The sequence below is a fragment of the Rousettus aegyptiacus genome, unplaced genomic scaffold (genome assembly GCF_014176215.1).
Source record: "Rousettus aegyptiacus isolate mRouAeg1 unplaced genomic scaffold, mRouAeg1.p scaffold_m13_p_14, whole genome shotgun sequence".
Classification (NCBI taxonomy): Eukaryota; Metazoa; Chordata; class Mammalia; order Chiroptera; family Pteropodidae; genus Rousettus; species Rousettus aegyptiacus.
The window spans coordinates 45,808,597-45,834,950 of NW_023416289.1; the positions used below are offsets into that span (position 1 = coordinate 45,808,597).

Consider the following 26,354-nt stretch of genomic DNA (forward strand, 5'->3'; position numbering starts at 1 on the left):
TCACTGAGATATGGAAAGAGAAGCACAGAGATGGAGACAGAAGAAAATGGGGGCGATGGACACGGAAATGGAGAGGCAGGACGCAGTGGGGCGAGAAATGGGGCAGAAGATAGAGAGGGCAGGGACAGAGACACAGAGAGAGGTAGAGACACTGAGGAAGGACATGAAGAAAAAAGAACTGGAGAGAAGCAGAGCGAGACCTTCCTGTGGGGCCCTGGGAAGGAACTGTAGACGGGTGCGCATCTGGAGCCAGACAGTCCTGGTTGACTCTGGCTTGCTCTCCCTGGCAAGTGACCTTGCTAGGCCTCAAGAATCCATGGGGAGCACAGTGAGAGGGAGAAACGAGAATGTGGGAAGCCCTGGACACAGGCCCTGGCATCCACCATATCTGTGGGTTCCTGCTCCCCTTCCCAAGGAGCGTGGGTTCAAGCCCCAGGAGCTCACTGCAAAGAACTCTTGAAGAGTTAAAAGAATGAGAAAGGGCACTCATGTGTTGAACAGGTGACCTTAGGCAAGTTCCTAACTTCTCTGTGGCTAAGTCTCCTTGTCTGTAAAGGGAGACTAATGGTAGTAGCTACCATGGTCCATGCAAACGCTCAGAAGAGAGGCCTGAGTGCATGTTTGATTCTATTACTGAGCCTCCAGCACATGCCAGGCCCTCTGCTGGGGACCTGGCAATCAGATTTCATCTCATTTCTTCTGTAGGAGGGAGGGACACCACCCCCATTTTCCAGAGGAAGAAACTGAGGCTCAGAGGCTGAGTTTCTTGCCTGGGTTGTTCCCTGGATCTGCCAAACCCTAAAGCCTGTGCTCAGCTGGCTGCTATACCTAGCTGTCCAGGAAGCCTTGAAGGTCACTTCCAACCCTGGGAAAGAGGCTGGGCTGTCCCAGTGGCTTCTGGGATAGAGACTTCCTCCTATATCTTCGAGCATTTATGGAGTGCCTACTTGGCAAACAGCTCCTGGGACATTCACATTGTATGTGATCAGGAGGCTCTTCACATACACAGACCTAACCCTCTCAGCCCTGGATAGGTGGATCGCTCTACCTGCCCCCATATTACCAGTGAGGAAACTGAGGCTCCAAAAAGAGAAGCAACTAGCCCACAGTCATGGAGCTAGGATCTAAGCTCCCCCACCACCCTCCCTGGATCAGCCCATTCCCTGCCTACTGGCCTGGCCTTGGGCTCCCGTGATGCCAGCTTTGACTTAGGGATGGTGAGAGGAGAGAGAGCCGGCTCCCCAGACATGCTAGGAGACCGGAGATGTGGCAGGCGGAATCGATCCAGGCTGCCTGCGCAGTGCTTTATCGGATTGTTCCTGGCTCCTAGGCCCCCCCTTCGCCCTCAGCTCCTCCCAGAATTCTCTCTTCTCTGCCCTCCCCAACACACATACCCCGCCTCTGCCTCTAGCCCCCTCCCAGCTCAGCCTGAGAGTCAGGGGAACAGAGGAAAGGTGATTTTTCATTCAGCTCTCGGGGCTACTGAGCCGATTGGATACAAAGGATTAGACAGCAGGGGGGACTTCTGGCCTGAAAGATGGGCTCCACGTCCCCAGGGTGGGGCAAGGAGGTGACTCAAAAGACCCTCACGTTACTGCCCTTACCCGAGGCGCCCTATGGGTCTCCACCAGCCCCAACTCCAGGCAGCTCTGGATGAATTCCCTTTCCTCTGTAGGAGCCCAAGTCCCTTCTCTTCTCGGCCTCCTCCTCAAGGCTGGACTGACCCTTTTCTCTCCTCAGTGTACCTCTGGGACCAGGCGGAGGAGGGGAGCCTGGGGACACTGCTCAACTCAGAGGAACAAATACTCAACTCCATGTTTGAAGCTTGTGACCCCCAGAGGACAGGTGGGAGGGGCAGGATGGGGCCTGGGGAGCACTGGGTATGGGAGAGACAAGGGGCAATAAGGGGCAGCAATGGGGACTGGGAACTGGGGAGCCGTAGAGAGAAGCACGGGTTAGGGCCCTTCTTGCAGGTCCTGCAAGACAAGTGGGTGATTGTGGGAAGCTTTAGGAAGAAAGTAGATAGGGCGATGGAGGCCTTGCAGGTGAGGACAGTGAAGGGAGGAAAACTTGGGGGACATTAATGGAAGAAGGTAAGGCTTTGGGCTAGGAGAGGGAGGGAGGGCAGCCACTATGGGCCTAGTGGAATACAGCTTGTCTTCTTCCCTCTGAGGTGAGGATGACTGGGCCTCCATTTGCATATAAAAAAGTAGACTCAGAGGAAGGGAAAGGATTTGCTCAAGTTGGCTCAGCCGGGCTGTGGTGTAGGGTTGCCACCAGCCAAGCTAGTGATGTCCTACCTAATGTCCCCAACTCTCACCCCCCAACTTGTCCATCCTCCTACATGGCATGTTCTATCCCCAGGCTTTGTGGCTGTGACCCACATACTAGCCTACCTGGAGGCTATGACAGGACGGAGCCCCCAGGATACACGGCTTCAAACACTGGCCCATAGCCTGGACCCCAATGGAGAGGGCCCACAGGCCACCGTGGACTTACACACCTTCCTGGTCATCATGCGGGACTGGATTGCTGCCTGTCAGCTAGATGGGTGGGTCCTTGTACCGCCACTCTCTCCCGGAAGTCCTTCCTAAAATCTAACCTCATACCCGCTCACTGCAGCCCTTTGGGCACAGGGACCCCCTGTGTTTGAAGGAGGGTGAGGAGAGAAAGTAAAACGATGGGGTTGGAGGAAGGGTGGAGAGTCTGAGGACAAAGTGCCTTGGATGAGGAGGTGAAGGGGATCTGGGTGGCAGAAATAAAAGGGGCTGCAAGGAGAAGGGGGGTGATGGGGGGCCGACAGAGGCCCTTCCCCATCCCTTCTCCAGTTCCAGCCCTCACCCCTCCTGCTTTTCCATCTGGCCCCGGGCGCTTGCCATCTGGCCTCACCTTCTTCCCCATCGTGCTTGCTCTCACCTAACCTGGCCCCTCCTCTGCCACCGCCACCCGCAGCCCCCCTGCTGGTGGCTGATCGGGGTTCAGGGGTGGCTGCAGGGGGGCTCTAAGCCTCATCCCTTTGATACAGAGGATTAGAGCTGGAAGAGGAGACCGCCTTCGAGGGGGCCCTGACCCCCCAGCATCTGCCATCTGGTGAGATTGCTATATATAGAATGAAGCAGGGTGGCCCAGGGTCAGACAGTGGGGGGACTTCCCACCTGACAACAGAGCAGAGGATAGAGGAGGACCCCGGGGACCTTTGCTCTAGCCTGGAGCTGTGAGTTTGGCTTTCTAGGCGCTTCCATGATGGCCTCCCCACCTTTCCTGAGCTTTGGGGGTTTTGTTCCTCACAGGTCGTTTCCAAGGCCTCCTCCTAACACCAGCCCTATTATAGAGACCCGTGAGGCCCCGCCCACCTCTCATCAGCGTCATTGTCATCCAGCAGCTCCCGCTACTCTCCAGTTCCTGCATTTGAAGTCTCTCTCCCTCCCTTCCTCCCCATCTCTCTCTCTCTCATGGGTTACCCACCTGCCCACCTCAGCCTCAACTTTCCACACCTTCCTCCTCCCGCACACCTGGGGAAGCCGTGCAGAGGGGGGGCCAGGAGTGGGGTGCTGGGACACCCCAGGCTAAGGGTCTTGCTCTCCACACTCACTGCACTCACACAGTCATCACATTCCTTTCCTGCAGAAATCCGATTATCCCCTCAGTTACCTGCCCTGCTGTTTGGTTAGTTGATTTGCTCACTGATGTTTCCTAGGACCTCATACACAGGAGGTGCTCCATAAACAAGGGTTTGAGTGACATTTCTCCAGCCTTATAGAAACAAAACGAAAGCAAATAAAATAGAGCTTTCTTGACATTCTTTGAGCCTCCTCCAGTCGGCTTGGGGCTGCCAGGAGTGGGGGTGCTGGGACAGTCTCTTCTGTTCCTCTTCTTCCAGGCTGTGAGCAGGGCAAGGGACAGGTCAGCTCTGGGTGAGGAAAGAGCCCTCTGAGTGGGAGAGGGACAGAAGGGAAAGACTGGAGGCCAGGAGGCCGGGGAAGAGGCTGTGGTGAGGGTCTGGGGAGAGAGAGCAAGGCTGGAGCCAGGATAGGACCTGGAGACAGATGGCAGGGTGGAGCAGAGAGAGTCAGAGAAAAGAGGGACAGGGGCTGGGCTCTGGTAGGCTGTGGGCTGAGGTGGAGTGAGGGATCCAGGTCATGAGTGGCAAGGGTGGGGACCGGGAGGAGGAATGGGTTTGGAGGCAGTTGAGGCGCTGCCCAGTGTCGGGCGTGGAAGTGATGGGGCTATGGAGAGATCCAACCTGAGCTCAAGGTACTTTCCAGTGCTGGGCGCCATTGCAACCCCGAGAGCAGATGGGATCGCCCAGAGCAAATGTGAGGATGGAGGAGGCCAGAGGAAGACCAAGCCCTGCCTCCTGGGGCACCCACTAAGGTCACCGGGAGCTGAACACCCTTTGTCTGTCTCCCTCCAGGCTGCCCGGAGGAGTCAGCCAACCTGGAGAGCTTTGGAGGCGAAGACCCCAGGCCTGAGCTGTACCTATCCTGGGCCCCTCCCTCCCCTCCCCCTGCCCTTGCCCTCCATCCTGCTGGGGCGTGGCTATGGTTTAGGGTCCTTCAGGAGTGGGTGAGGGGCAGGGGCTGTGCTAACAGCTCAGGGAGAGCAGGGCAGTCTCTTCCGTTCCTCTTCCTCCAGAAGAGGTTGTTCACACCACCCTCACCACCTACCCTCCACCTGGGAAAGGAGGCTGGGGCTGTGGGTGGTGAGCCTAGCCCTTTCTGCTCCCAGGCCCGCCACAGCTGACCTACTGAGCAGCCTGGAGGACTTGGAGCTCAGCAACCGCAGGCTGGCAGGGGAGAACGCCAAACTGCAGCGCAGCGTGGAGACTGCCGAGGAGGGCTCTGCACGCCTCGGGGAGGAGATCACGGCCCTGCGCAAGCAGCTTCGCAGGTGGGCCGGCCCACATCCACCCTCCAGGCCCCGTGTCCACCTGTCCCTCCTTGACCACAGCTCCAGCCCCCCTCTGCTCTCTCTCTGCCCCTCCTGCCCGGGTCTGTGAGCCCAAACCTGCCCTTTCTTCATTTCCTCTTTCTGTCTTTTATCTTTATCTTGTATGTCTCCCTGGTTCTTGTCTCTCAGCCCCCAGGGTTCAGACTTCTCTCTTCATTCTTCTCTCTCTGATTCTCCATCTCAGCGGCCTGTTCCTTTCCCTGTGCTCTGTCTTCCTCATGTCTGTCCTGTTCCCCCTATTTTAGGTAGAAACTTGGTCTCTGTCCCCCATAGTTGGTTCTTTCCCCCCTTTTTTTCTGAGTCTCTGTCCCCCTCTCTCTGGTCTCCATCCTCCTCCCTTTAGTCTCTGTCTCCCTGTGTCTGTAGGTCTGTCTGGGATTTCTGTTGCTTCTGTCCCTCTGAGTGAATCTGTCTCTGTGGTCTCTGTCTTCCTTGCTCTCGTGGCCCACCTGGCCCTGCCCCCACCAGCACCCAGCAGGCTCTGCAGTTTGCCAAGGCAGTGGATGAAGAGCTGGAAGACCTGAAGAGTCTGGCCAAGAGCCTAGAGGAACAGAACCGCAGCCTTCTGGCCCAGGCCCGGCAGACAGTAGGTTCTGGGCAAGGGGCTCAAAGGTGCCCTCTTCCTTCCCCCTTGCTTGGAGTCTGAGCAACAGAGCCTAAGGACTGGGAAGGGGCAGAAGTCACCCCCAGCTTCCTCCCTCACGCCAGGTCCTGCTTGCCTCAGACATTGAGGCCAGATCTATTTTCCATCTCTCATGACAAAGGGGACAACAGGAGTTATCAAGGCTCCCCAGACAAATTTCCCCAACCCTGCTCCTCAAGGACCCAGGCCCAAGTTATGTTCCCAGGAGTGGGAGAAGGGCAATATGGGGACAAAAGAGGCCAGACAAGAAACCTTTGTTCCCTCTGGGGTTTTTCAGGAAAAGGAGCAGCAGCATCTGGTGGCTGAGATAGAGACTCTGCAGAAGGAGGTGAGCTGAGGCCCAGCACCCACCCTCACCCCTCTCCCAGTCCTTAGGATCTTCCCACCCTACCCTTGCAAGCCCAAACACCCCCAGCAGCCGGTGACCGAACATCCTTCGGTTTGGGGAGGGAGACCCCACAATCCCAATAATGTATGAACGTCCCTCAATCGCATCGCTGCATGTAAGAACTGCCGTAGTTGGTAGAGTGGGGCATGGAATGGACCTCCTGGGTTCACGCTATGGCTGCCTGCAGAAGCATGCATCCGTCTGTCTCTGCTCTGTGCCTTAGTGTCCACACTGTAAAAATGGGAAAAATATAGACTTTCCCTCATTAGGTTTTATGAGGTTTAAACAGAGGATGTTTGTAAAACCTTAGACACAAGGCAGGACACATGGGAAGCGCTCGCTAAAAGTTAGCTAGTGCTATTCATGTATCACTGTGTTTTATTATGGCGGAAAGAACACAGGCCTTGAAGTAAGCCCTGAGTTCAAATTCTATCTCTGCCACTTACATGACAGGCAAACTTTAGTCATGTGACTGCCTTTTCCCGAGCCTTAGTTTAATTCACTAAGAATAAGGGAGAAGTGTATCTGCTCAACAGGGTTATTGTGGGACTCGAATGTCATCTTTTAGCCCAGGGCCTAGAACATAATATAAACAGACCCAGTTCAACCTCATTGTCTACTTCAAGCTCCATTCTGAGACAGAAAACATCATCTGAGTTAATTCTGGGTCCACCTAGTCATTTTTGGTGGAAACTAAAACTCATCGATTAATGATGAAACACATCACCAACCCCCCACAAGGTGGCATCTAAGTTGCTGGAGACTCACACAGCACTTAGTGTTCCAGGAGGCTGCGGTCCTCGCTCAACATCTGTTCTCTCTGTTGGTCACAAGATTGATGTTCATCATCCCATCTGGTCCTTGGCCTTAGTCACCACTGCACCCCGGCATCCACCATAAGGCTGGCATTGTCTTCTGGTTTCTGGACCTATAGGCCTCAATGCATCTGCTGGTGGTGGCCCTTGTCTGGACCTCATAACCCATGAAGGCCACTGGGGCTCTCGCTCGGCCACTCCCACACCCTTCTAGGGGCACAGAGGAGGTTTAGCTGCTTTCCTGTGACTCTGTGGCCACTGGGGCCCCACTAGGCCCTCTCTGCCTCAACTTTTCACATGGCCATCTCTATGCTATTATTCACCATCTTGGGGGTTCTGCCACGGAGCTGGGAAATGCCCCTCAGATTCCCATACTCCCCGGGGATTCCATGGTTCAAGTGTATCCATCCTCGCCTCCCTTCACAGCTAACCATTGCCCTCACCTTCAACTTCCCTACACCCCTCCTCCAGCCAGATACTGGTTCTGCCTGATTCCCCAAAATCATCCCATATCTGCATTGTGGCTTTTACATTTAAATCCAGAACTTTTCCACTATTGTTCTCTGGCTCTTCCGTGAAAAGTCCCTCCCTTGGGGCTATGGGAATCTCTCTGCAGGATGGCTGCCACAGTGTGAAGCACAGGGTACAGACAGGAGGTGACTGTTTCTTCCAGAACTGCTCTTTTTAAGAACAAGGGGAAACTTTCCCTGAAGCCCCATGGCAGAACCTCCCTCTCATACCTCATTGGTCAAAGTGGCAGATGACTATAGCCACCACTCCCTGGCGTGGGTAACACAGTTACCAATGTGTCCCAGATACTTTCAGCTCCAAGGAAGAGAACACCGAAGAACTGGCAGCTTCAACCTGAAGGACACTCATTTCTTTAACAAGAGGTTTCAAAGGTCTCTGGCTCTCTATTTTCCAGGAGCACCTTCACTCCACCCCTACCCCAGCAGGCCTCTCTCATATCTCATGGGCCAGACTGTATCACGTGACACCCCCAGCCGCAAGAGGGGCGGGGAGAACATCCTCAGCCTCTAGAGAGAAAATGGCTGCTGGGTTAGCTGACCAGCTGGTCTCTCGAATCTGCCAATATTTCCATCATGATTGACACCTCACAGGACTGGGGCTGGGACCCACCTGCCCGCATGGAGAGAGGACCCCTAAAGAAAGTAAGAGGAATAAGGGTGAATGGCAGCCAAGGGTCTCTGCCTCTTCCTGGCCCAGAAGGCCTGCTGCCAGAGCAAATGCCTTGGGCAGTGCCTGGAACGTCCTAGGCTCTCAATAATAGGAGCTATTCTCGGATCCCTCCCCTTCACCTTTTCTCTCACTGGCAGCTGCCCACAGAGCATCTATAGATTGAGTTCTCAAGTTACAGTAGAATAGTGCTGGAGTAAGGGACACTCAGACACTCAGCTTTCCTGACGAGACCCTACAGGGCGAGGCTCATGTTACCTCAGGAGGCAGGGGCGGCTGAGTAACCCGGTTCCCTGCCGAGTCGCCCAGGATCCAGCCTGCGAATCCTGACCAGATGGACAGATGTCGACACAGCATTCCTGGCCGTCCTTCCTCTGCCCTTCACCTTGTATTCCAGGCCTGCTGAGACTGAGAGGGTGGAAGGCAGCTGATGGAGGACCTGGAGCCAAGCCAGGCTGGCAAAAAGGAGCTGGCCTTGGTGTCCCTAGGGGCACCAGGAGGAGGGATGTGGCAGGGGACTGCTGCCGTGCTCCAAAATGCTTTCCCCCGTGACTGCCTCACATGGAAACTCTGTGCAACTTGCACAGTTTTTGGTGACCAAAAAGTCTAGACTGGAATTTGGGCCATTTTATTCTGATGTCCCATTTCGTGACTGGCCCCGCCCACTGCCCTCTCCCGGGTTCCTCGTTTTTCCCAGTGACCACGTCTTACCTTGAGGACTCAGCCCTGGCACTGCCTCCTCAGGAAGCCCCTCTTGTGGGCTCCCACAGAGCCCAGGCCCTGTTCCTCATCAGAGGCCTCTCCACACGTTGTCTGCTTCAGCTTGGTTTCCACCTCTAGTGAAGAGCTTCTTGAGACGACGGCTGAAGCTGGTTCCTCATTCTCACCAAGGGCTGTGACTGGCTCAGAGGAGAGTCTGGGGTTCTGAGCCCAGGATTCGAAACCAGATTTGCGTTTGAGCCCACTTATAGTGTGAACTTGACCAAGTCTCTAACCTCTCTGCTTCTCAGTTTCCTCTGTAAGTCTGGGGATGATGACAGTAAAAACAGTGCTAGGACAGCCAGATATTACGGTCTTCATGGTGGCACACTGTGATGTTTACAGTAGCACCCACGAAGTCTGCCTGCCAGAAAGTTGAACAAGAGTCTGGACAAGGCCCTGGATCTTCCCACCAGTTTACAGGAAACAAAGAAGATGCAGGAACATGGTGAACGTCACAGAGAAGGAGAACACAATAAACCAAACTCAAGGGCACTGATTCTGTAGGACAAATAACCTGGTTTCTTCTATAAAAGAAGGGCCCCAAAAAGTGCCAGGGTTAAGAGGTGGCGGATCACTTTCAGACAAAAAGAAACGAGACGTTTCAACCAAGCGCCTGTGGACCTATTTAGATCCTCATTCAAATAAACTAAATGTGAAAGGTATTTGTGAGACAACCAAAATGAAAAAAAGAACACGAATTGGGTGTGAGATGATGCTAAGGGGTTACTCATTTTGTTAAAGGTGATATCGGTGTTGCAGTTTTGCTAAAGGAAATGTCCTCAGGAGATGAAAATGCTGGAGTCATTACAGGTGGAAGAATATGATGCCTGGGATTTGCTTTAAAAGAGTCTAGTTAAACCGAAACAAACGAACAAACAAAACAAAAAAACCACAGAGGATAGAGAAGAAACAAACTGGGAAATTTTTAATTATTTAAGCTTTGTGACAGGTATTGAGGGTTCATTGTACTGTTATTTTTACTTTTGTGCATGTTAAAAAATTCTTAATCAAAGTTTTAAAAAATATTTTTAATGTAACATTCCTGGAACGTTTGGTATATGTCAGGCACTGTTCTAAATGCTTTTTGCTTATCAACATCTACTAACATATCGGCACGAACCACCACCTCTATGACCTGGGGCAAGCAGTTCAACTTTCCTGTGCCTGAGTTGCCTTTATCTTTAAAGTCAGGGATAAGAAATGAGTTAACATATGTCAGATGCTCGGTAACTATTAGCAGTTGCTATTAGCTCACTTAATCCTCACAGCAACCCCATGAATAGGTCCTGTCTTCATTTTTATGGATGGGGGACTGACTGATGCACAGAGAAATCAAACCTGAGATTCCACAGGACAGTTGGAGGGGTTTCATGGGGTTTCATGCTTGGCGTGAGGCCTGATGAACATCAAGTGTCAGCAGACGTCAGCTGTGAATAGTAACACCGCCATTTGCTGAAACGAACATGACTGGCCATTCTTCTTTCCAGAATGGGAAGCTGCTGGCTGAGCAGGATGGAGTGAAGAGGAGGACTGAGGAGCTGGCCATGGAGAAGGATGCTTTGAAGGTGCCACCCCTCCCTCGTGCCTTGACGACTTCCCAACACCCCTGTGGCCATTTTTACCTCACCAGTTTTAGCCACAGAGCCCTGGTGAGAGCCAGGCAGTTTGGCCGAAATCTCTCAGTGTAGTTAATGTCTCAAGACGTTAGAGGAAGGTGAAGGAGAAGGACTCAGGAGTGGGCAGACCCGGGAGGGCAGGGCAGAGGCGGGTCCTGGGAGGCAGGACAGATGGACAGGCTCCTTCCTTGGCAGCGGCAGCTCTACGAGTGTGAACGCCTCATTTGCCAACGTGACGCCGACCTCTCCGAGGTAAGAGGGCCAGGGGTGTGTATGAGGTTTGCTCTCACGTGCACCTGCCAGTCTTAAGCCCTGCCTTGCTCTAATCCTTGCATAAGCAAGCAGCCCACAGAGGTCATAGGTCACAAGCCTGATCCTGCAGGATCTGGAAAGCTGCTACTTACCACTGGCCATAGCCCTTCCCCCAAGCTCACCCCACCTCTGCTCCCAGCCTCAGTATCTTCTCCCAGCTGAGCCCAGGCTCAGTCAGCTTTGGGCTTTCCCAGCGCACTTGCCACGCGGAGAGTCTGGCGAAGACTTTGGAAGAGTACAAGACAACGACCCAGGTAACCCTACCCCCTCACAAACCCTCGGAGGCTCCCCGCCTGGCCTTGCTCTCCCCACTTGTCTTTTGCCACCTCCAAGATTTACTGCCTCTTTCGGCCTCTTCTTACTTCTTCCATCTCCACTGTTTGCGTTCTCCCTCCCTTTCCATCTCTCCCTGCTGCTTCTCTTTTTCTCCATTTCTTCCTTTCTCTGTGGATCTCTGTTTTCTATTCACTTCCATTCTCTGTGGGTGTCTTCTCACCGCATGTCCCCTCCTCATCTCTCTATGTGGCTGCTGGCTCATTTAGGTTCTGTCTCAGGCCCTCTATGGACCTAGTCTGTCTCCCAAGGTGACTGCTTGCTCTCTCTGTCCTTGGTCTTAATTAGTTTCTTACACCTTGTGCATCTCTTGCTTTTATGTGAACGTGGCTCGTTGTTCTGTGCGTCTTCATCTCCACCTTCCTTTTCTTAATTTTCCCGGCTGATAGGTTACCTTCTGGGTTCCTACTGCTTTCTGTCTCTCTTTGGCCTCCTAAGTTTCTGTCACTGCTCTCTTCCTTGTGTCCCTTGTGTCTGGAGGAGCCCAAAGAAGTCTGGGGAATGGAATTGACCTTGGAAGAGGATCCCAGGGGTGGGAGATGGGGAAGAACAGAGAGCCAGGTGTCCCCCACTTCTTCCTTTGCAGGAACTGAGACTGGAAATCTCACACCTAGAGGAGCAGCTGAGTCAGACTCATGAGGGGCCAGAAGAGTGAGTGGAACATCGGGGGTAGAGGAGGCAGGAAGGGAGCCCAAGGGCAGGGTGGCAACCCCAGCATCAGCCAACTGACAGGTGATGGGCAGCCACGGAGGCAGCCTTCCCTCTCCTGACTGTATGGCCAGGATACCCGAAGGGGCTCAGGCAAGAAGAGTGGACTGGACCAAGCTGCCGCCCCCATCACTGGGCATGGAGATCCAGGCCATTCGGCAGGTAAGCCTGGCACTGGCCTAACATCCCAACCCACCACCAGCTGCACCTCTGACCCAGCCCTGACTCTCGTCCTACCCTGTTCCCCCCAAGAGCCATCAGTCCCTAACCTCATCCCTAATCTACTCCTTGGTCCTGGCACCAGCCCCTTCCTGGGTCCTGCCTTCACCCACTTCCCAGCTCAGCCTCACACCAGCTCCCTCCACTCCCATCCCCACACATCAGCCATCTCTGACCTGCCTTAATCTGGCCCTTCCTGACCTCAGAAACAACTTCCCCTCTCCCAGAAACAAGAAGTGGCAGCTGCCGATCTCTCCAGCCCTCTCTGTGGGGTGTGGCGGTGGGAGGAAGCCGTCAAGGAAAGTGATGAGGAAGCTGAGTTTCTACCTGAACCCCCAACTGAGGGACAGGTGAGCACAGGAGGGCTCTGAGACCACTGGAGTCCAGAGCTGGCAAAGGGGCCCGGGACTCCATGCACCTGTGCTGTTCCCCATGCAATAGGCAGATGGTGACTGAGGGACCACTGGTTGCTGGACACGGAGCCCAAGCCAGATGGGACACCATCCCTGCCCTCTAGGGACTGGCCTGCTAGTGTGGTAGACAAACGTGAAGAAAACAAACACACAAATTCCTTTGTGTTCATTACCATTGTCGTTTAGGAAACATTGGCCGAAATCACTTCATTTAATATGGTTCTACCTCAGAAAGCAAATTGTTCTTCCCGATGCCATAAAGACACATTAAGCGTTTACCTTTGAATACGACACACCTTTAAGAAAAGCTTAGCAAACCCACCATGAAATCTCGAACTCAACAATAGCCAGTTTCATGACTTCTGTAATTACCTGAACGATAGTATTACAACATCGTTTGAAATAACTGAGGCAACTCATCTTGAATGTCCACAACTAAAAAGTGAGATGTTAATCTATCAGTGCCAGAAGAATTTTTTAAGAAAATAATGTTAACAGCTCTATAAACGCCTCTGTACTATCTTGCAATCTATCCCGCTTCAAGGCTGTTCTCCCTCCTTAAAGGAGAAACTCATTTCTTGGCCCACTTTTTCCACGGGTCAAGAGAAGCAGCTGTGTTTTTCTTTGACCTGAGCGCCCTTGTTAAATTTCTCATTTACCGCTCCCGGATTCTCCGTAAGGTCAGCTTCTTCATCCCTCACCCTTCAGGGAACTGGCGGCTCAAAGAGAGATCACATGTCCACGGTCACACAGAGCTGCAGCCCTCAGGGCGAATGAGCTTCAGCTGGGAGCTTGCAGACACCCTGTCCAGGGGGAGACCAATCCAAGCCTCAGGCTGCCGCCTGCACTGGGTCCGGGGGAGATAGAGCAGTCACTTGGGGTGCAGGGTCCTGAGCACTCAAGGCCTAGTAGGGAGACCATGCCAACGGGCCATCCCAGTGTAGGACGATCAGTGTGCTGGAGGTGGTGGGTGGGCCCGTGGGAGCCCGGAGAAGGGGGCACCTATGTCAGGTAGGAGATTGGAAGAGACATCATGGGGAAACTGACATTTGAGTTTATGTTGAAGAAAAAACGAGAAGGAAGTTAAATGGTGTGAGGAAAGAGCAGCCCTTTCAGGCAGCGGGGCATGCAATCGAATAATACGTTTGGGGAGTGGGGGGCAGTGGGGTGATAGTGAGAGATGAGCCTGGGGCCAGATCTTGGAAGAGATCCCCTGTCAGTTGGGCTGAGAGATTGCACTTTTCCTCCATCAAGCCACAGGAGGGCTGTGAGCAGGAAGGGGGAGAGACAACCCGAGAAGTGAAAACTCCCTCTGGGTGCACATGAGGACTGACTGGAGGGCATGTGGCCAGGGAGGAGGCCAAGGCAGTGGTCCAGAGCGGGAGGATGAAGCCTGAGCCAGGCCAGGGCTTTTAGCTGGAGGAAAAGGGATGGACAGAGAGAATGGGGGTGGGGAGACGGAGCTGCAGACAGATGCTGTGGTGTAGGGTGATGAGAAGGGAGGAGAAGTGGGAAAAGTGCTGAACATACCTTGTGATGTTCCAAAATGAGGGCCCTGAGGGACATGGTGGGAACAGGTGGGCCGCCCAGGGGCAGTGGTTGCACAAAACTGCCAAGTGGGTGGTTGAGGCCATACGAAGAGGTGTCTCTGGAGAAGATGGAGAGGAACCTGGGGGAGAGCAGATGGTGGCGCCTCCCCAAGACTGGGAACCTGGGAGGACAACGGGGTTCAAAAGGGAAATGCCGAGACCTTCTTGGGCCCACGTGAGTGTGAAAGGCTGTGGGGGTGTGGGAAGTTTCAGGTCCTTAGAAAGGGGGCTGGTGGGGTTGGTGGGTTTCCTGCTTCTGCTCCCGAGGATGGTGCCCAAGAGGAGGGCAGGCTTCAGAAGAAGGGGGTGAATGAATTCTTTAGGTGCTGTAGCCCTAACTTTTTCTTTCCCACAGAGAAACTTCCAGGGAGAGCCAAGGCACCCTCAAAAAGGAAGGAAGGAGCAATCGATGTGGTAAGACGCTTGCCCCTCCCAGAGCCATCCCTCTGACCCGGGGTGACGCCTGATTCTTGGATGGGTGGGGTTCAAGGGCTGAAGGGCCCCCCGGAACGACCCTCGCATAATCATTCACTCATTCGTTCATGCTGAGGTGATCCTGGTCCTGTGGGCCAGGATGAGTCAGACCCAGCTTAGGGGGAGACAGCCCCTGACCCAGAAGACATCTGGAACCTGACCCCAAGGGGGGCGCTTCCCAGAGTATCAATGTCTGAATGGGTCCTGCAGGAGCGGTATTCGTATAACTGGAAGACAGTTGTCAGACAGATGGGATAACTCCACCACACAGTCACTCTCACCGAACACACCTCCCCGAGGCCTTCAGGAACCCCTGGGGTGAATGAGAACCTGACTGGGCCCCTGGGGAGCACCCAGGCAGTGGGGAGATCAGGGGCCTCTGGAATCAGACAGCCCAGGTTCGAATCCCTGCTCAGCTCATTAGCAACAGTCGGCAGGTGCAATGCCTTGCAGCCCCCACCTGGTTGTTATAAGGCTCAGTGCAGGCTCCTGAGGACAGAGAAAGTGCTAGGTGTCTGGGCCCACCCTCCCTGGGGCCCTGGCCTCGGGCTTCTGGTTTCCTGTGGGGCGTCATTCTCCCCCTCCCCTCCCGGCTGCAGCTGCTAATGAGGCTGCCTGCCATGGGCTCTAATTGGACTTGTCTGGGAAAGATGAGGTTGGGAGGGATGGGGGCTTTGGAGCTGTGACCTCCTCTCAGTCACCAGGAAATGGCGTGGAGAAGGGACTGAGCTGCAAGAGGGGTGGGGGTTGGCATCTGAGTTTGCAGGAGTTGGGGGTTGGGGCCTGGGCAATATGACGCAGATTGAGGAGCTGGGAGTGAGGGAGGTAGTGAACCCCGTGGCCCTTGTGGGCTGAGGGCTTGGACCATGAAACGGGCTGGATGCCTTCTAAGGTACTAGCTGAGGGAAGAGCTGTGTCCCAAGGGTGTCAGGTCTGAAGCCAGAAGGCTGGGTCCTGGGTCCCTGCGAAGGTAGCAGCCAGTGGCGTGGACTTCTGGGTCTCCAGGGCGCATCCACACTGGGCAGCTTGAGGCCTGAATTCCTAACAAGGCATTTCAGGGGCTCAGGCAGCTGTGATCCTAGGAGGGGCAGAGGCTAGAGGTTCACACCCCTAAGCAGTGATTTGGATGAGGGCGGGGCTCATATAGTTGGATTTTGGAGTCTGTGTCCTGAAAGAAGGCCCAGTAAGACTGAGACTCACCAAAAAGGGAGCAGCGCAAGCGTGGGGACAGGGTCCACACCGGCCCTGGTGTTTTGGTTGGGGGAGGGGTCTGGCTGGAGCATCAGCTGGAAAAGTAGCAGATGAGAAAGCAAGTGAGATGAAGAGATTCTCTGACCCTTTCTTGGGTCACTGACTTTTTTGAGTCTGGACCCCCAGGTCCATCTAGGGCTCTAGGACACCCCCAGGTCCATCCATGGTGCCTATTCCGCGCTATGACCTCAGCTTTAAAGGTTCCCCCAGCCCCTCAGCGGGCAAATGGGAGCTGGGCAGAGGAAAGGTACTCACAGTGACGATGTTGTTGCCCCAGGTTGCCCAGAAGAGAGGACAAGGCGGAAGAGGAGACCCAGGTCATGGTAGGCAGTCCCCAGCATCCCTCCCGGGTCCCCATCCACACCAGACCTCAGAGGGGCTGATGTCATCGCAGCTCCTCCCCAGTTCCCGCCCACACTCCCACTGCTCCTGAGCTGACAGAAAAATCGTTTGGCTAAGAGATAACAAGGCCCTCGCTGTAGCTAATGAGACCCGATGGTGCTGTGGGGGGTGGCCTGCGGGCCAGTGGGTGGCCAGAATGTTCCCAGGGGACCCCCCCAAGCACACAGAGGTCTGCGGCCGCCACACCACACAGACGTGGCTACACCCCCGGATTACGAAAATGAATACGCACACGCTCCCACACACAGGAAGGGGCCGGGCCCTCCCCATCCAGCCTCAGAACTCTCCCAGGGTACAGCACCCGCAACAACTCCCTTGCCCAGCTCCGCACACACTGAGTCCTTTGCTTCTCAAACTGGCAGGTGATGCTCCCTATTCTCAGGTAAGGACAGGGAGAGAAGGATCTGTGGTGAGTGAGGAGCCTGCAGCCCTCAGCCCAGGACCGTGAGAACCCAAGTGCTCCAGGCTCTGTTCCAGGCACCTGGGACCCCTTGGGGTTCACACCACCCACGATGGTCTCTGTGAGAAGCCTGGCCCCAAAGCCCACCTCCTTCCTGCCACCCATGCCCCTTCAGTGGGGCCTGGGCCCCACCTTCATCCAGTTCCTCACTGATGGCTTGGTGATGTTCTTTACCCAGCTCCAGGGTGGGGATGACGGCTAGGATCATGTCGTAAAGGGCCTGGTCCCATGCCTGACGTAGCAGGCACGCAGTAGGTGGTGGTGGCTGGGACTGGTGTCCCATTATTTTTTATTTTTTATTGTGTTTTTATTGCCATTGGGTACCTCCAGAATCCAATGGAGGTGGAAATAATCATATCAAATATCTCACAGTTATTGAGCACTCACCAGGCACTGTTCTGAAACCCTCATGAACTTTTTTGCTTTTTACTGGCATTCACTCAGTCTCCACTTCAGCCCTGTGAGGTGGGTACCATCGTCGTCCCTGTCCCGCAGGTGAGAAAAGTGGGGCATGACGAACGAGGTGGGTGACATGCCAAAGGACACACAGCCGGAAGCTGGCAGAGCTGGGACCCCAACCCAGCAGTGTGTCTCGGGGAAGCTCACATAACGAGTCACCTGCTGTGCTCCCCCCTCTTCCATGTGGTTGCTTCTGTCTAGTAAGCTAAACTGAGAGTGTCTCTCAACCCAGGGCCCAGTGTCTCACATTCATCTTCTCTTTCATCCTCCAGGCTGAACTCCCCATCCCTCTGGGAGACTCTCACCCCAGAGACATCTCAGGAAGTTCTCCTGAGAGGTAAAGGGATCCATTGGGACTGGGAAGGGACTTGAGGGCAGAGAAGAGCATCCAGAGCGATGAGCTTGGCCTCCTTTCTTGCCAGCAGCCCTGCCAGCTCTGACCCACAGCGAGCCCTGGTGCCTGTGGAGAAGGAGCTGGTCCCAGTCAGGAGGCCGGGCTGGGGCCAGCTCTGCCTGTGCCCCTTGCACCCCCAGCAGCTCAGGTGAGCCCCAAGCCTTCTCCCAAACGGGGGTGGTGGTCAGACATCATGGCACACAGGCTCCCCTGGGCCCTGCCCTGAGCACTGACTGTCTCATTGCCCCCACCAGGGTCGCTCAGCACCCGCTGATCCCGGCACCAGTCTTGGGCCTGCTGCTGCTGCTGCTGCTCTTTATCCTGCTCCTGGGCCAGTCCCCACCCCCCACCTGGCCCCACCTCCAGCTCTGCTACCTCCAGCCCCCACCGGTGTGAGCCGTGCTCCCCACCCCTCAGCGCAATGTCTAGTTCAGTGAATTCCTCTTTCTACTGTCATTTCTATTGTTCTGGCACTGTTACCTGGGAGGACCCCAGTACTGGAACCCCAGATACTGTATTCCAGGACCCACACTCCTGTATGAGGTCTTTCTGTGAAGTCTTTTGGTTTTTTAACGTTGGCGACTATATTTCCTAACAATTGAAAAATGTGCCCAATAACGGATTAAGCACTAGGGGTTAATTTTCCTCATAAAACAAGCCTGGAGGAGAAGGCTGTGGGTCCACAGCTCAGAGTCTCTGCAGCCTCAGGGTGAGCGTGCTGTGATCCTCTGTGATTCTCTTGGCTCTTCTCTTATGCCCAGGGGATGTTGGGCATTGTAGCATTGTACCTCGTATCTTCTGGAAGAAGGGGATGTGTCCCTTCTGTTTATAAAGAAAAGCAGTGGCCTTCACAGAGCAAGTAGCAGACCTGTGTTTATGTCTCATTGGCTAGACTGTTCAGTGTGACCACCCCTAGCTGCAAAGGAGGCTAGGAGATTGAGTGCCTCTCCTGGCGGAAAGAGGGATGTGGGCAAGAGATGTCCAATGGTCAGTGCAAATGGTCAGCAGGAAGTGGACCAGTATGCCATTTGTTCATTCAACAAACTTAATGATCACCTATGTGTCACAGCTAGCCCTTAGAAGAGAAAACTGTAGAGAAACAAGCCATCCAATGCCAGGTTGAGAAATGATGGGAGGTTTTATTGGTTGTTTTTGGTTATTTATGTTTTAATTGAGGTGTAACTTACAGATAAATGGAAAAATCTTAAGTATCAGCTGGGTGAATTTTTGTAATGTAAACACTCATGAAACCAAAACATGGTCAAGATATAGGACAGTTTCAGCATCACAGAGGCGTCCTTGGAAAGGACAAATTCACACCATTTAAAGACAGATAGTGATAGAGGCAGCTGCAGGCTCTGTACAAGCCCCCCAAAAAGACAGTATAAGGGATTAATGGAGATGGGGAGAAAGCTGGGGCCGTGGTTCAGGTGGGAGAGGATGAGATCTGAGCTGGGCCTGGTGTGTGGGCGGAGAGAAGGCAGAGCAGGAAGGACGGAGCCAGGGACCTCACAGGCTGTGAAGGCGGATGAAGAGGGAGAGAAGGGGTGAGGACAGCACCTGGGTCCCACCCAGTGACTGGTAGACTGTGGAGCCATTCCCGAGATGGGGAACCCATGAGAAGGAGTGGGTTTGGGGGAATGCACTGAGCTCATTTGAGAGCAGGTAAGTGTCAGGGTTCCAGGAGGTGGCTGGAGCCCTGAGCGATGGGGTTCTGGCTAAGGGGGTTTGGGTGTTATTAGCTGTAGATGGTGTTCAAAATCTATGGAGTTGCTGGAATTTCCTGGGGAGGGGGGAGGGAAGGGATTTCCGGCAGCATTTTGTGAAAAGGCCCAAACACCAGGCAGAGATCTAGGGAGGAAGTGGAGTGTGGGAAGAGCACTGGCCAAGACCTGCTGCCGGGCCCTCCAGGCACGGGATTAGGCTCCTCACAGAGTTTAGGAAAGTGCCTGGCATAGAGCAACTGCTCGTAACGTTGTAGTCCCATTCCTCCATGGCAGTAGTAGAAAGGTCTAGACTTTGAAATGGCGGATTTGGGTTCCAGTTTTCTTTTTGACCTTTATTAAGGCTGGCAACTTGGGGAAATTACTCCTGACTTTCAGAGTCTTGTTTATTTGTAGGCTCTGAGGACCACAGCTGTTCATTATTCAGTATTAAACTAAAGGAGAAATTGGCCTACTTCACGACCTAAGGGCCAATTAGGGCGCAGCCCGCCTCCGAAAATGCAAATTATCGAAAAGCCTGCCAATCACCTAGTGCAGGCTCCGCCCCCCTCCCGCTCGCGGCCTCGCTCAGATTAACCACCTCTTAGACCAATCGGTTCGCGATCCGCACGAGCTACGCCCCCGCGCGGGCGATTCAAAGCCCTTGGTGTCTAGGGAGTAGGTTGCCATAGTCACCATTGAGGGGCGGGGCCGAAGGGCTGGCGGAGCCTCCCGAGTCTCCCCGCCCCGCGTCTCCCCGAGCCTGGCGCCTGGTCTCCTCTCTTCCCGCCCCAACTTGCCGCTCCGATGGTATCCCAGGGCAGGCGCGGTCTAAAAACTGAAGAAACTGCTGGAGGCCGCTGCGAGAGAGAGGAACCCCTTTTCTAATGAAAGCGTTTGGTTCGTGCCGGGCGCTGGGCCGAAGTCCTCTCATAGTGTAAGTGGTTTAATCCTCAAGTGAGGAAAAGGAGGCTCAGGTTAAGCCCTTTCCAATACCTCACAGCTCGACTTGGGCGAACCTGGTCTTTAATGGCAGGTGCATCTCACACCAGAGACCCCGCTCTTCCCACTGCGCCCAGAGAGAAGGCGGAAACGGAGAAATTCAGCGAAAATGAGAGCTGGAAGAGAGGCGGAGATCCAAAGGAAGAAAAAAAGGAAGACAGGAAGGAGTCGGGAAGAGAAAGAAGTGATTAAGAATGGAAGGAAGAGTTCCAGAGGCCGGAAAAGGTAGAGAGGAGACAGAGATTCTTAGGGAGCCAGGAAGCCAGGAAGGTGAAGAAGGAAAGTACAAAGACTCTGAGGACAGACATCCGGAGAGCGCCAGAGACCCAGAGGAGGCAGAAACCCAGGACGTTACAGAACCGGCGGTGGGGTGGGAGCAGAGACACAGACGGAGAGGAACAGAGGCAGAGAGTAAGAGGACAGGACAGAGGGGGTGGCGGGGGTAGAGCAGAAATCGAGCGGGGGAATAAATAAACGGAGATAGAGGTGATTTTTTAAAGGAGAGACGAGAGGATTGAGGGGCGAGACGCCAGAGTGGCGGGCGCTAAGCCCGCCCCGGTACCCCGTCCTCCCACTCCACACACGCACGGGCGCAGGAAGGAGGTGCAGGCGGAAGCACAGCGAGGTCTTTATTGAAGTGAGCGCGGGATCTCAGCGCGTGTCCAGCACCAGCAGCTTGTGCATGTACGAATTCAGCCAGTGGCGGCGCTCGAGGGCGGCCAACATCCGCGCGCGCTCCCGAAAGGCCGCGTCGTCCGCCAGCGCCAAGCTGCGCTGCGACAGGCGGCTGGCTGGACCCACCCAGGCCCCGCCGGGGGAGCGGAGGCTGCGGGCAGACGGAGAGACGCGGTTACCACGATTCCAGGCCTCCGCCCGCCGCAGCCTGTCCTCCCCGAGCTCTAACTCGAAGCCCCGCTACTGCACCGTCTGCGGAGGGGCTCTCTGTCCGCGTCTCTCTCTCTGTGCGGGTCTCTCAGTTCACATTCGGAGTCCCTGAGTACGGAGATCGAGTCTGGCGCACTGGCCCGCCCCCAGCGCATGGCCGGGCACACCCCCAGAACCCAACGATTGTTTTTCAAAAGACAAATCCGTTTCTGCGTTGACTCCTTTCGAGTCTCTCGAGGCCTTTCTCAGAATCTCTTTTTGTTTCTTTTTCTTGCTGATTCCCCATCCACCCCCATCTCTCCCCGACCCTAGCCTCTGTCCTCCTTTCTCTGGGTCTCTGTCCCTCTCTTTGAGTCTCTCTTCCCCCATCTTTTTGGGTCTCTTTCCACCTCTCTGCCCGCCCCTCCCTGGGAGTCTTGGGCATTGCACATACCTGAAAACCCTCGTAGGGGGCAGGGCGACGCCTGAAGCAGTGCCTACGCCCCAAGGCACGAGCAGCAGGAGCAGCAGCAGCAGCCGCACCCGGGAGCTCCTGGACACCTGGCGAGTCTCCATCACCTGTGGAGAGACAGGGAAGGGCTCAGTGAGGCCCATGTCCTGGCCCAGAACCCCAGACCCCAGAGTCCACCCACCCCTGGTAGCTCTCAGGGCCCCCTACCGCGCAGTAGGCTCCTGCTGCGAGGCTGGCAGCCCCCTTATATCCCTTCCACAGCCCCCGCAGCGGGCAGTGACGCAGACCAGGGGGCTCGGGGCGCGGGGTCAGCTTCCCCCCAGGCTCATTAGGAGCCGCCAGCAGTAATGAGCTGGGGGTGGGGGCCCAGCCGCTGCTTTGGCGGCCACCAACTAATTGGGACCAGGAGCTGGGACCTGAGAAGAAGTGGGAGGGGGAGAGACAGACAGACGGAGAAGTGGACACAGGGGGTGTGTCAGAGGGATAAAAATAGAGACTGGCTCAGGGACCATCAGAACAGAAACCAGAGGCACAGAGAGAAAGAGACACTGGAAAAGCCACGGAGAAGGGCCTGATGGGGAGAAGCAGGGGCATAAAGAGATGAAGTAACCCTGAAAGGGAAGAACAGAGACAGAGTGACAGAGGAAAGGGAAGAGAGGAAGAAAGGGAGCAACCAAAGAAGAAAGAAAGGAAATGGAAGGAATAGAGAAGGAAGGAAATGAACAAAGAGAGCCAGCTAGTGATGAGAGGAAAGGCTTAAAGGACAGAAAGAAATGGAAGGATAGCCAGCCTGGACAGAGATGCCCAGAGATGAATCTGGGCAGGTAGTAAACCAGAAAGATAGAGTGCGAGGTAGAGACCGGGGAAAGGCAAGAGAAAGCTAAGTGTATGTGTGGTGGGTATGAAGGCAGGTAAAGTGACAGGCAAAATCATGAAAGTCTTAGATGATGAAGAGGAAAGACAGACAGGACCCAGACCTATCCCATGGATATGTCTAACCTTTCTTGGGCTGGAGTTTGGAGGTGTTGCAAGCTCCAAGCTCCAAGCCCCACTCACCCTGGCTCTTAAGAGGGTACTCTCTACATGGCAGGGGAGTTAGGCAAAGGTTGGGAAGTCCCGAAAGGCAGTAGCAATCTGGATCTCTGACTGGCAAGACATGGGAAGCTGGACTCCTAGTTCCCTAGAGAGGAGGGGAACAGAACCTGGGCTCCTGGGTCTAGGAATGGAGGGGACAGGGACAAGACTTTTGGCACTTGGACCCTTGAGCTGGGGATAGGAGAGGACAGAGGGCCCAGGCCTCTAGTTTCAAAGGGAAGATAGTTGGTTGGTCCACGTCCCTCCAGCAGAGGACCCAGTCCCTAACTCCCTTCCCCACTCCATAGACCAGGTCTTTTATCTCTGTCCTTTTAAGAGCTTGTCGCTAGGCTCCCAGGATCCCCAGGGAGGGAGTCAGGTGCGTCACCTACGCCCCTGGGACCCTACCTGCTGCAGTTCTGCCCAGAACCATTCTGCAGCATTCACTGATCTCTACATCCAGCTCTACTCACCTGCTGTTATCTTGGACCCCTCTGAACAACAGGTAAGAGGCCCCAGGGCCCCAAGTGACCCTGTCCCATGCAGGTATCCGCCCCCCCACCCCCACCTGACCGCAGACCTAGGCATCTCTGCCCCAGATCAGCCCCTGAGACCTTGAAATCTAAGTTCCATCCTCAATAAACAGAGACCTGAGTTCCCCCCACCCCCCACCCCAGCTCTCTCCTCCTGCAGACTGAGGAATACAGATTCTGACACTCTATCTCTGGAGGACCGGAGACTCAGAGTTCCAAGTCTCCTTCTCACTCAGGATCCAAGGTTTCAAGACTCCCATTTCCTTTCTCCTCTGTAATGTGGCTCCCCAAGCTTGGCTCCCTCAAAATTCTAGGCGTCTGAAGCTTCAGGCTTTTTCTCTCTAAAGAACCAGGACTTTAGACCCGCAGTGCCCTCCACCATCTGAGAGTCTAAACCCCCAGCAGCCTCTTGCCCAGGATCCAGGACTCTCCCTCCTCCCCCAGATCCAGGAGTTCTGGCCCCCAGATCCAGGAATTCTGGCCCCCAGCCCCCACTCGTTCCTCTGAGCCTCTTCTAGTGTAAACAACCGTTGAGTGAAGGTGTCCCCTGGGCCCTAGAAGAGGAAGGAATCTCCTGTCCTTTCCGAGGTCTACACTCTGAGAAGTCCAAGTTAAGGAGGTCTGAGAGCTTGGAGAGGTGTCGTTTTTCCACAATTTTTCTGGAACCCTTTTGGGGAAACAAAGATATTAACTACGAGTCCCAAGAAGCCCCGCGCCTCAGTGTCCCTTAGCTACAGTGGCCACCGCCCCAGTCTTCAGGGAGTTGCAACTGGGTTCTCCTCATGCAAGTCGGTCGGGGGATGTGGTCTACCTGGGGAGTGATGGGCGGGGCTTCTGGAAGTGGGCGGGGACTTCGAGAATGGGCGTGGCCTTTGGGAGTGTACTGGGGCTCTCCGGGCGGCTTCCTGCCTTAACCCTTTCCTGCCTGCTCCCCCGCAGCTCTAGACGCCTTCCAGAGCTATGAAATCCTTCAGCCCCATCCTCTTCTTCCTCACCTTCCTCCTCGCCGGGCTTGGTTCCAAGGCTGCCCCTTCGGCCTCACCGCCTGCAGGGTCCGATGTCCCTGCAATGGGGTATCCCTCCCAAACCTCCCCTCATGCTACAGAAAATTCCACTCACGACCAGCTTAACCCAGAATCCCCTGGGATTGCGTCTCTTGAGCCCTCCAAGATGCCTCATGCGGTTTCCCCTGAGCCCTCCTCTCATAATTTCACTGAAACCCCCAATCCTGACCTCCAAAAACCCCCACACCCAAAGTCTCCTGAGACCCCCAAAACTAACTCACTCAACACTTCAATATCAGAATCCCTGGAGACTCCAAAAATTAACCCCTCCCAAATGACACATTCAGAAACTTCTGAGAACCCCAAACATGACCCGACTGAAATTCCACACCAAGAATCCCCTGAAACCCCCAAACCTGATCCCTCCAAAACTTCACACCCAGAATTTCCTGAGACCTCCAACCCTGACCCTACCCAAACTCCACACCAAGAATCCCTAGAGGTTCCAAAACTTAACTCCACTGAAATCTCACATGCAGAAGCCCTTGAGACCCCAAACCCTTACTCCACCAAGACTCTTCACCCCAAATCTCCAGAAACCCATGAGCCCAACACCACTGAGTCTCCAAATTCTGAGTTCCCCCAGATCCTCCACTCTGACCCTACCAAACCCCCCAACCCAGAATCCCATGTAACCCACAACCCCCGCCCCACTGAAATCCCGCAAACAGAATTCCCCACAACCCACTACCAAGATGCAACAGAGATCCCCGTGGCCTCCGACCCTGGAATCTCCACTAGTCTTCACCCAGAAACACCTGCACCCCTCAAGGACCGAGCTACTGCCTTAAGCGAGCTGCCCCTGAATACTGAACCAGAAACCCTTGTGGCCATTCAAGCCGGATTCCTTAAATTTCCCGCCTCGGATGCGCTTGGGACCATTGAGCCCAAGACCTCCCAGAACTCTAGCCTTAAAGGGCCAGACGCCCTTCCTCTCTCAGCCCGGATTGTAGGCCCCCCTGCTCCTCCAGGGCCCACCAGTCAGCCTGCCCCTGCCACTCCACGGGCCCCCCAGCGGCGCAGCGGAGGTGAGCGAGTCAACACGATCATCGTGGTGGAAAGAGTGGAGAAGACGGGTGAGGCACTGGGCCCCGGACTCCTGGGTCTGAGGGGAGGGGACTGAAGATGCACGGCTAAGTCTGGGTGGCGAGGTGCTGAGAGTTTAGAATGCTCATTCTCTGGCCTCTTCCTTCAGGCGTGACCCTGGCGGGGCGCCCTCGGGGCGCAGTGGGCGGGGCCCTGTGTTTCTTCTTCGCGGGGGTTGGGCTGCTGCTGGGCATTTTCCTGCTGCTGTGGTGTCTCTACCGCCGGGCGAGTCAACATCGGCCCTTCGCACACCACCGGCTGCCAAACGACGGAGACGAGCCGGGTGAGCGACCCTTACAGCGCCCCGCCCTCGAGTGCCAGCACGTTTCTTTAAACTAGTTTCACCTGGCATTTTGGGGAGCCCCGAGAGTCCCCCATCTAAGGTCGACAGAAACCCTGACCCCTCCGTGGTCAAGTCCTGCCTCCCCCCGCAAAAAAAAAAAAAAAAAAAAAAAAAAAGAAAGAAAAAAGAAAAAGAACTACCATTTTTTGAAATTTCAAACACGCACCGCCCCCAGCCCAGCTGGGACTGGCGGCAGGCTCCCTACAAGCCCCGCCCCTTCCCTCGCCTGGTACCCTGCATTCTCCGCCCCCTTCACTTCAGGCCCCGCCCCTGTTGCGTGGACGCCTCGTCCCCAAATCTATTCCGCGGATCTCATTTGATTTGAAAACCCAGCTCCAAAGGAGGGTCGCATCCTCTGACCCGCCTCCTCTGCAGCGCGGCAGAAGCAACAGGACCTTTGTCAGCCTGGGGATGACCTCGCCCCTTTGCTCCCACAGTCATACATTTGAACGCCCCGAAGGAGCCTTACGATCTCTACTTTTATGCGCCGGACGCCTGGGTCCCATCACACATCGCCACCAAGCAGCCGCCGCCCACCCCCCCGCTGCCGCCCAAGCTGCCCCCGCCGCCCCGTGGGGGCCGCCCCCAGCGTCTGGAGCCGCTCTCCCCCGCCACGCTCCCCAACAACTTCGTGTGAGCCTGGCTCGGTCCCGCCGGATCCGCGCCATCCCCAGATGGAGGAGAAACCCAGAGGTCCTGTCCTCCAGACACGCTTCGCTGCTTAGTGGTACTTCCGGATAGAGTCCAACTCTCAGAGATTGCTTTAGCTGCGAGAGGAGAACACCAGCTGAAGCCGAATAAATCACGTGTTCCCACTGTTAGACACCT

The 26,354-nt window shown here is 55.1% G+C and overlaps 3 protein-coding genes across 3 annotated transcripts; 2 read left to right on the forward strand and 1 right to left on the reverse strand.

The window, feature by feature from the left end:
• The first annotated feature begins 1,537 nt into the window (after positions 1–1,537).
• KASH5 (KASH domain containing 5) lies at positions 1,538–18,250 on the forward strand. The gene is given in 19 exon segments (XM_016122518.2): positions 1,538–1,579; positions 1,581–1,845; positions 2,365–2,551; positions 3,026–3,090; positions 4,415–4,475; positions 4,729–4,890; positions 5,419–5,536; positions 5,871–5,921; positions 10,243–10,320; positions 10,567–10,623; positions 10,878–10,937; positions 11,603–11,667; positions 11,799–11,886; positions 12,171–12,293; positions 14,301–14,359; positions 15,948–15,993; positions 17,264–17,328; positions 17,417–17,533; positions 17,640–18,250. Coding segments are annotated over 19 exon segments (1,851 nt in total). The 3' UTR covers positions 17,782–18,250.
• A 2,438-nt stretch (positions 18,251–20,688) lies between these two features.
• PTH2 (parathyroid hormone 2) lies at positions 20,689–21,580 on the reverse strand. Its single transcript, XM_016122324.2, has 2 exons — positions 21,409–21,580; positions 20,689–20,916 (listed from the first exon to the last, which is right to left on the reverse strand). The coding sequence occupies exons 1-2, from the start codon at positions 21,567–21,569 to the stop codon at positions 20,742–20,744; spliced, it is 336 nt and encodes a 111-aa protein (XP_015977810.2). The 5' UTR covers positions 21,570–21,580; the 3' UTR covers positions 20,689–20,741.
• GFY (golgi associated olfactory signaling regulator) lies at positions 21,565–26,319 on the forward strand. The gene is made up of 4 exons (XM_016122337.2): positions 21,565–23,005; positions 23,973–25,173; positions 25,293–25,466; positions 25,964–26,319. The coding sequence occupies exons 2-4, from the start codon at positions 23,994–23,996 to the stop codon at positions 26,161–26,163; spliced, it is 1,554 nt and encodes a 517-aa protein (XP_015977823.2). The 5' UTR covers positions 21,565–23,005; positions 23,973–23,993; the 3' UTR covers positions 26,164–26,319.
• The last annotated feature ends 35 nt before the right edge of the window (positions 26,320–26,354 follow it).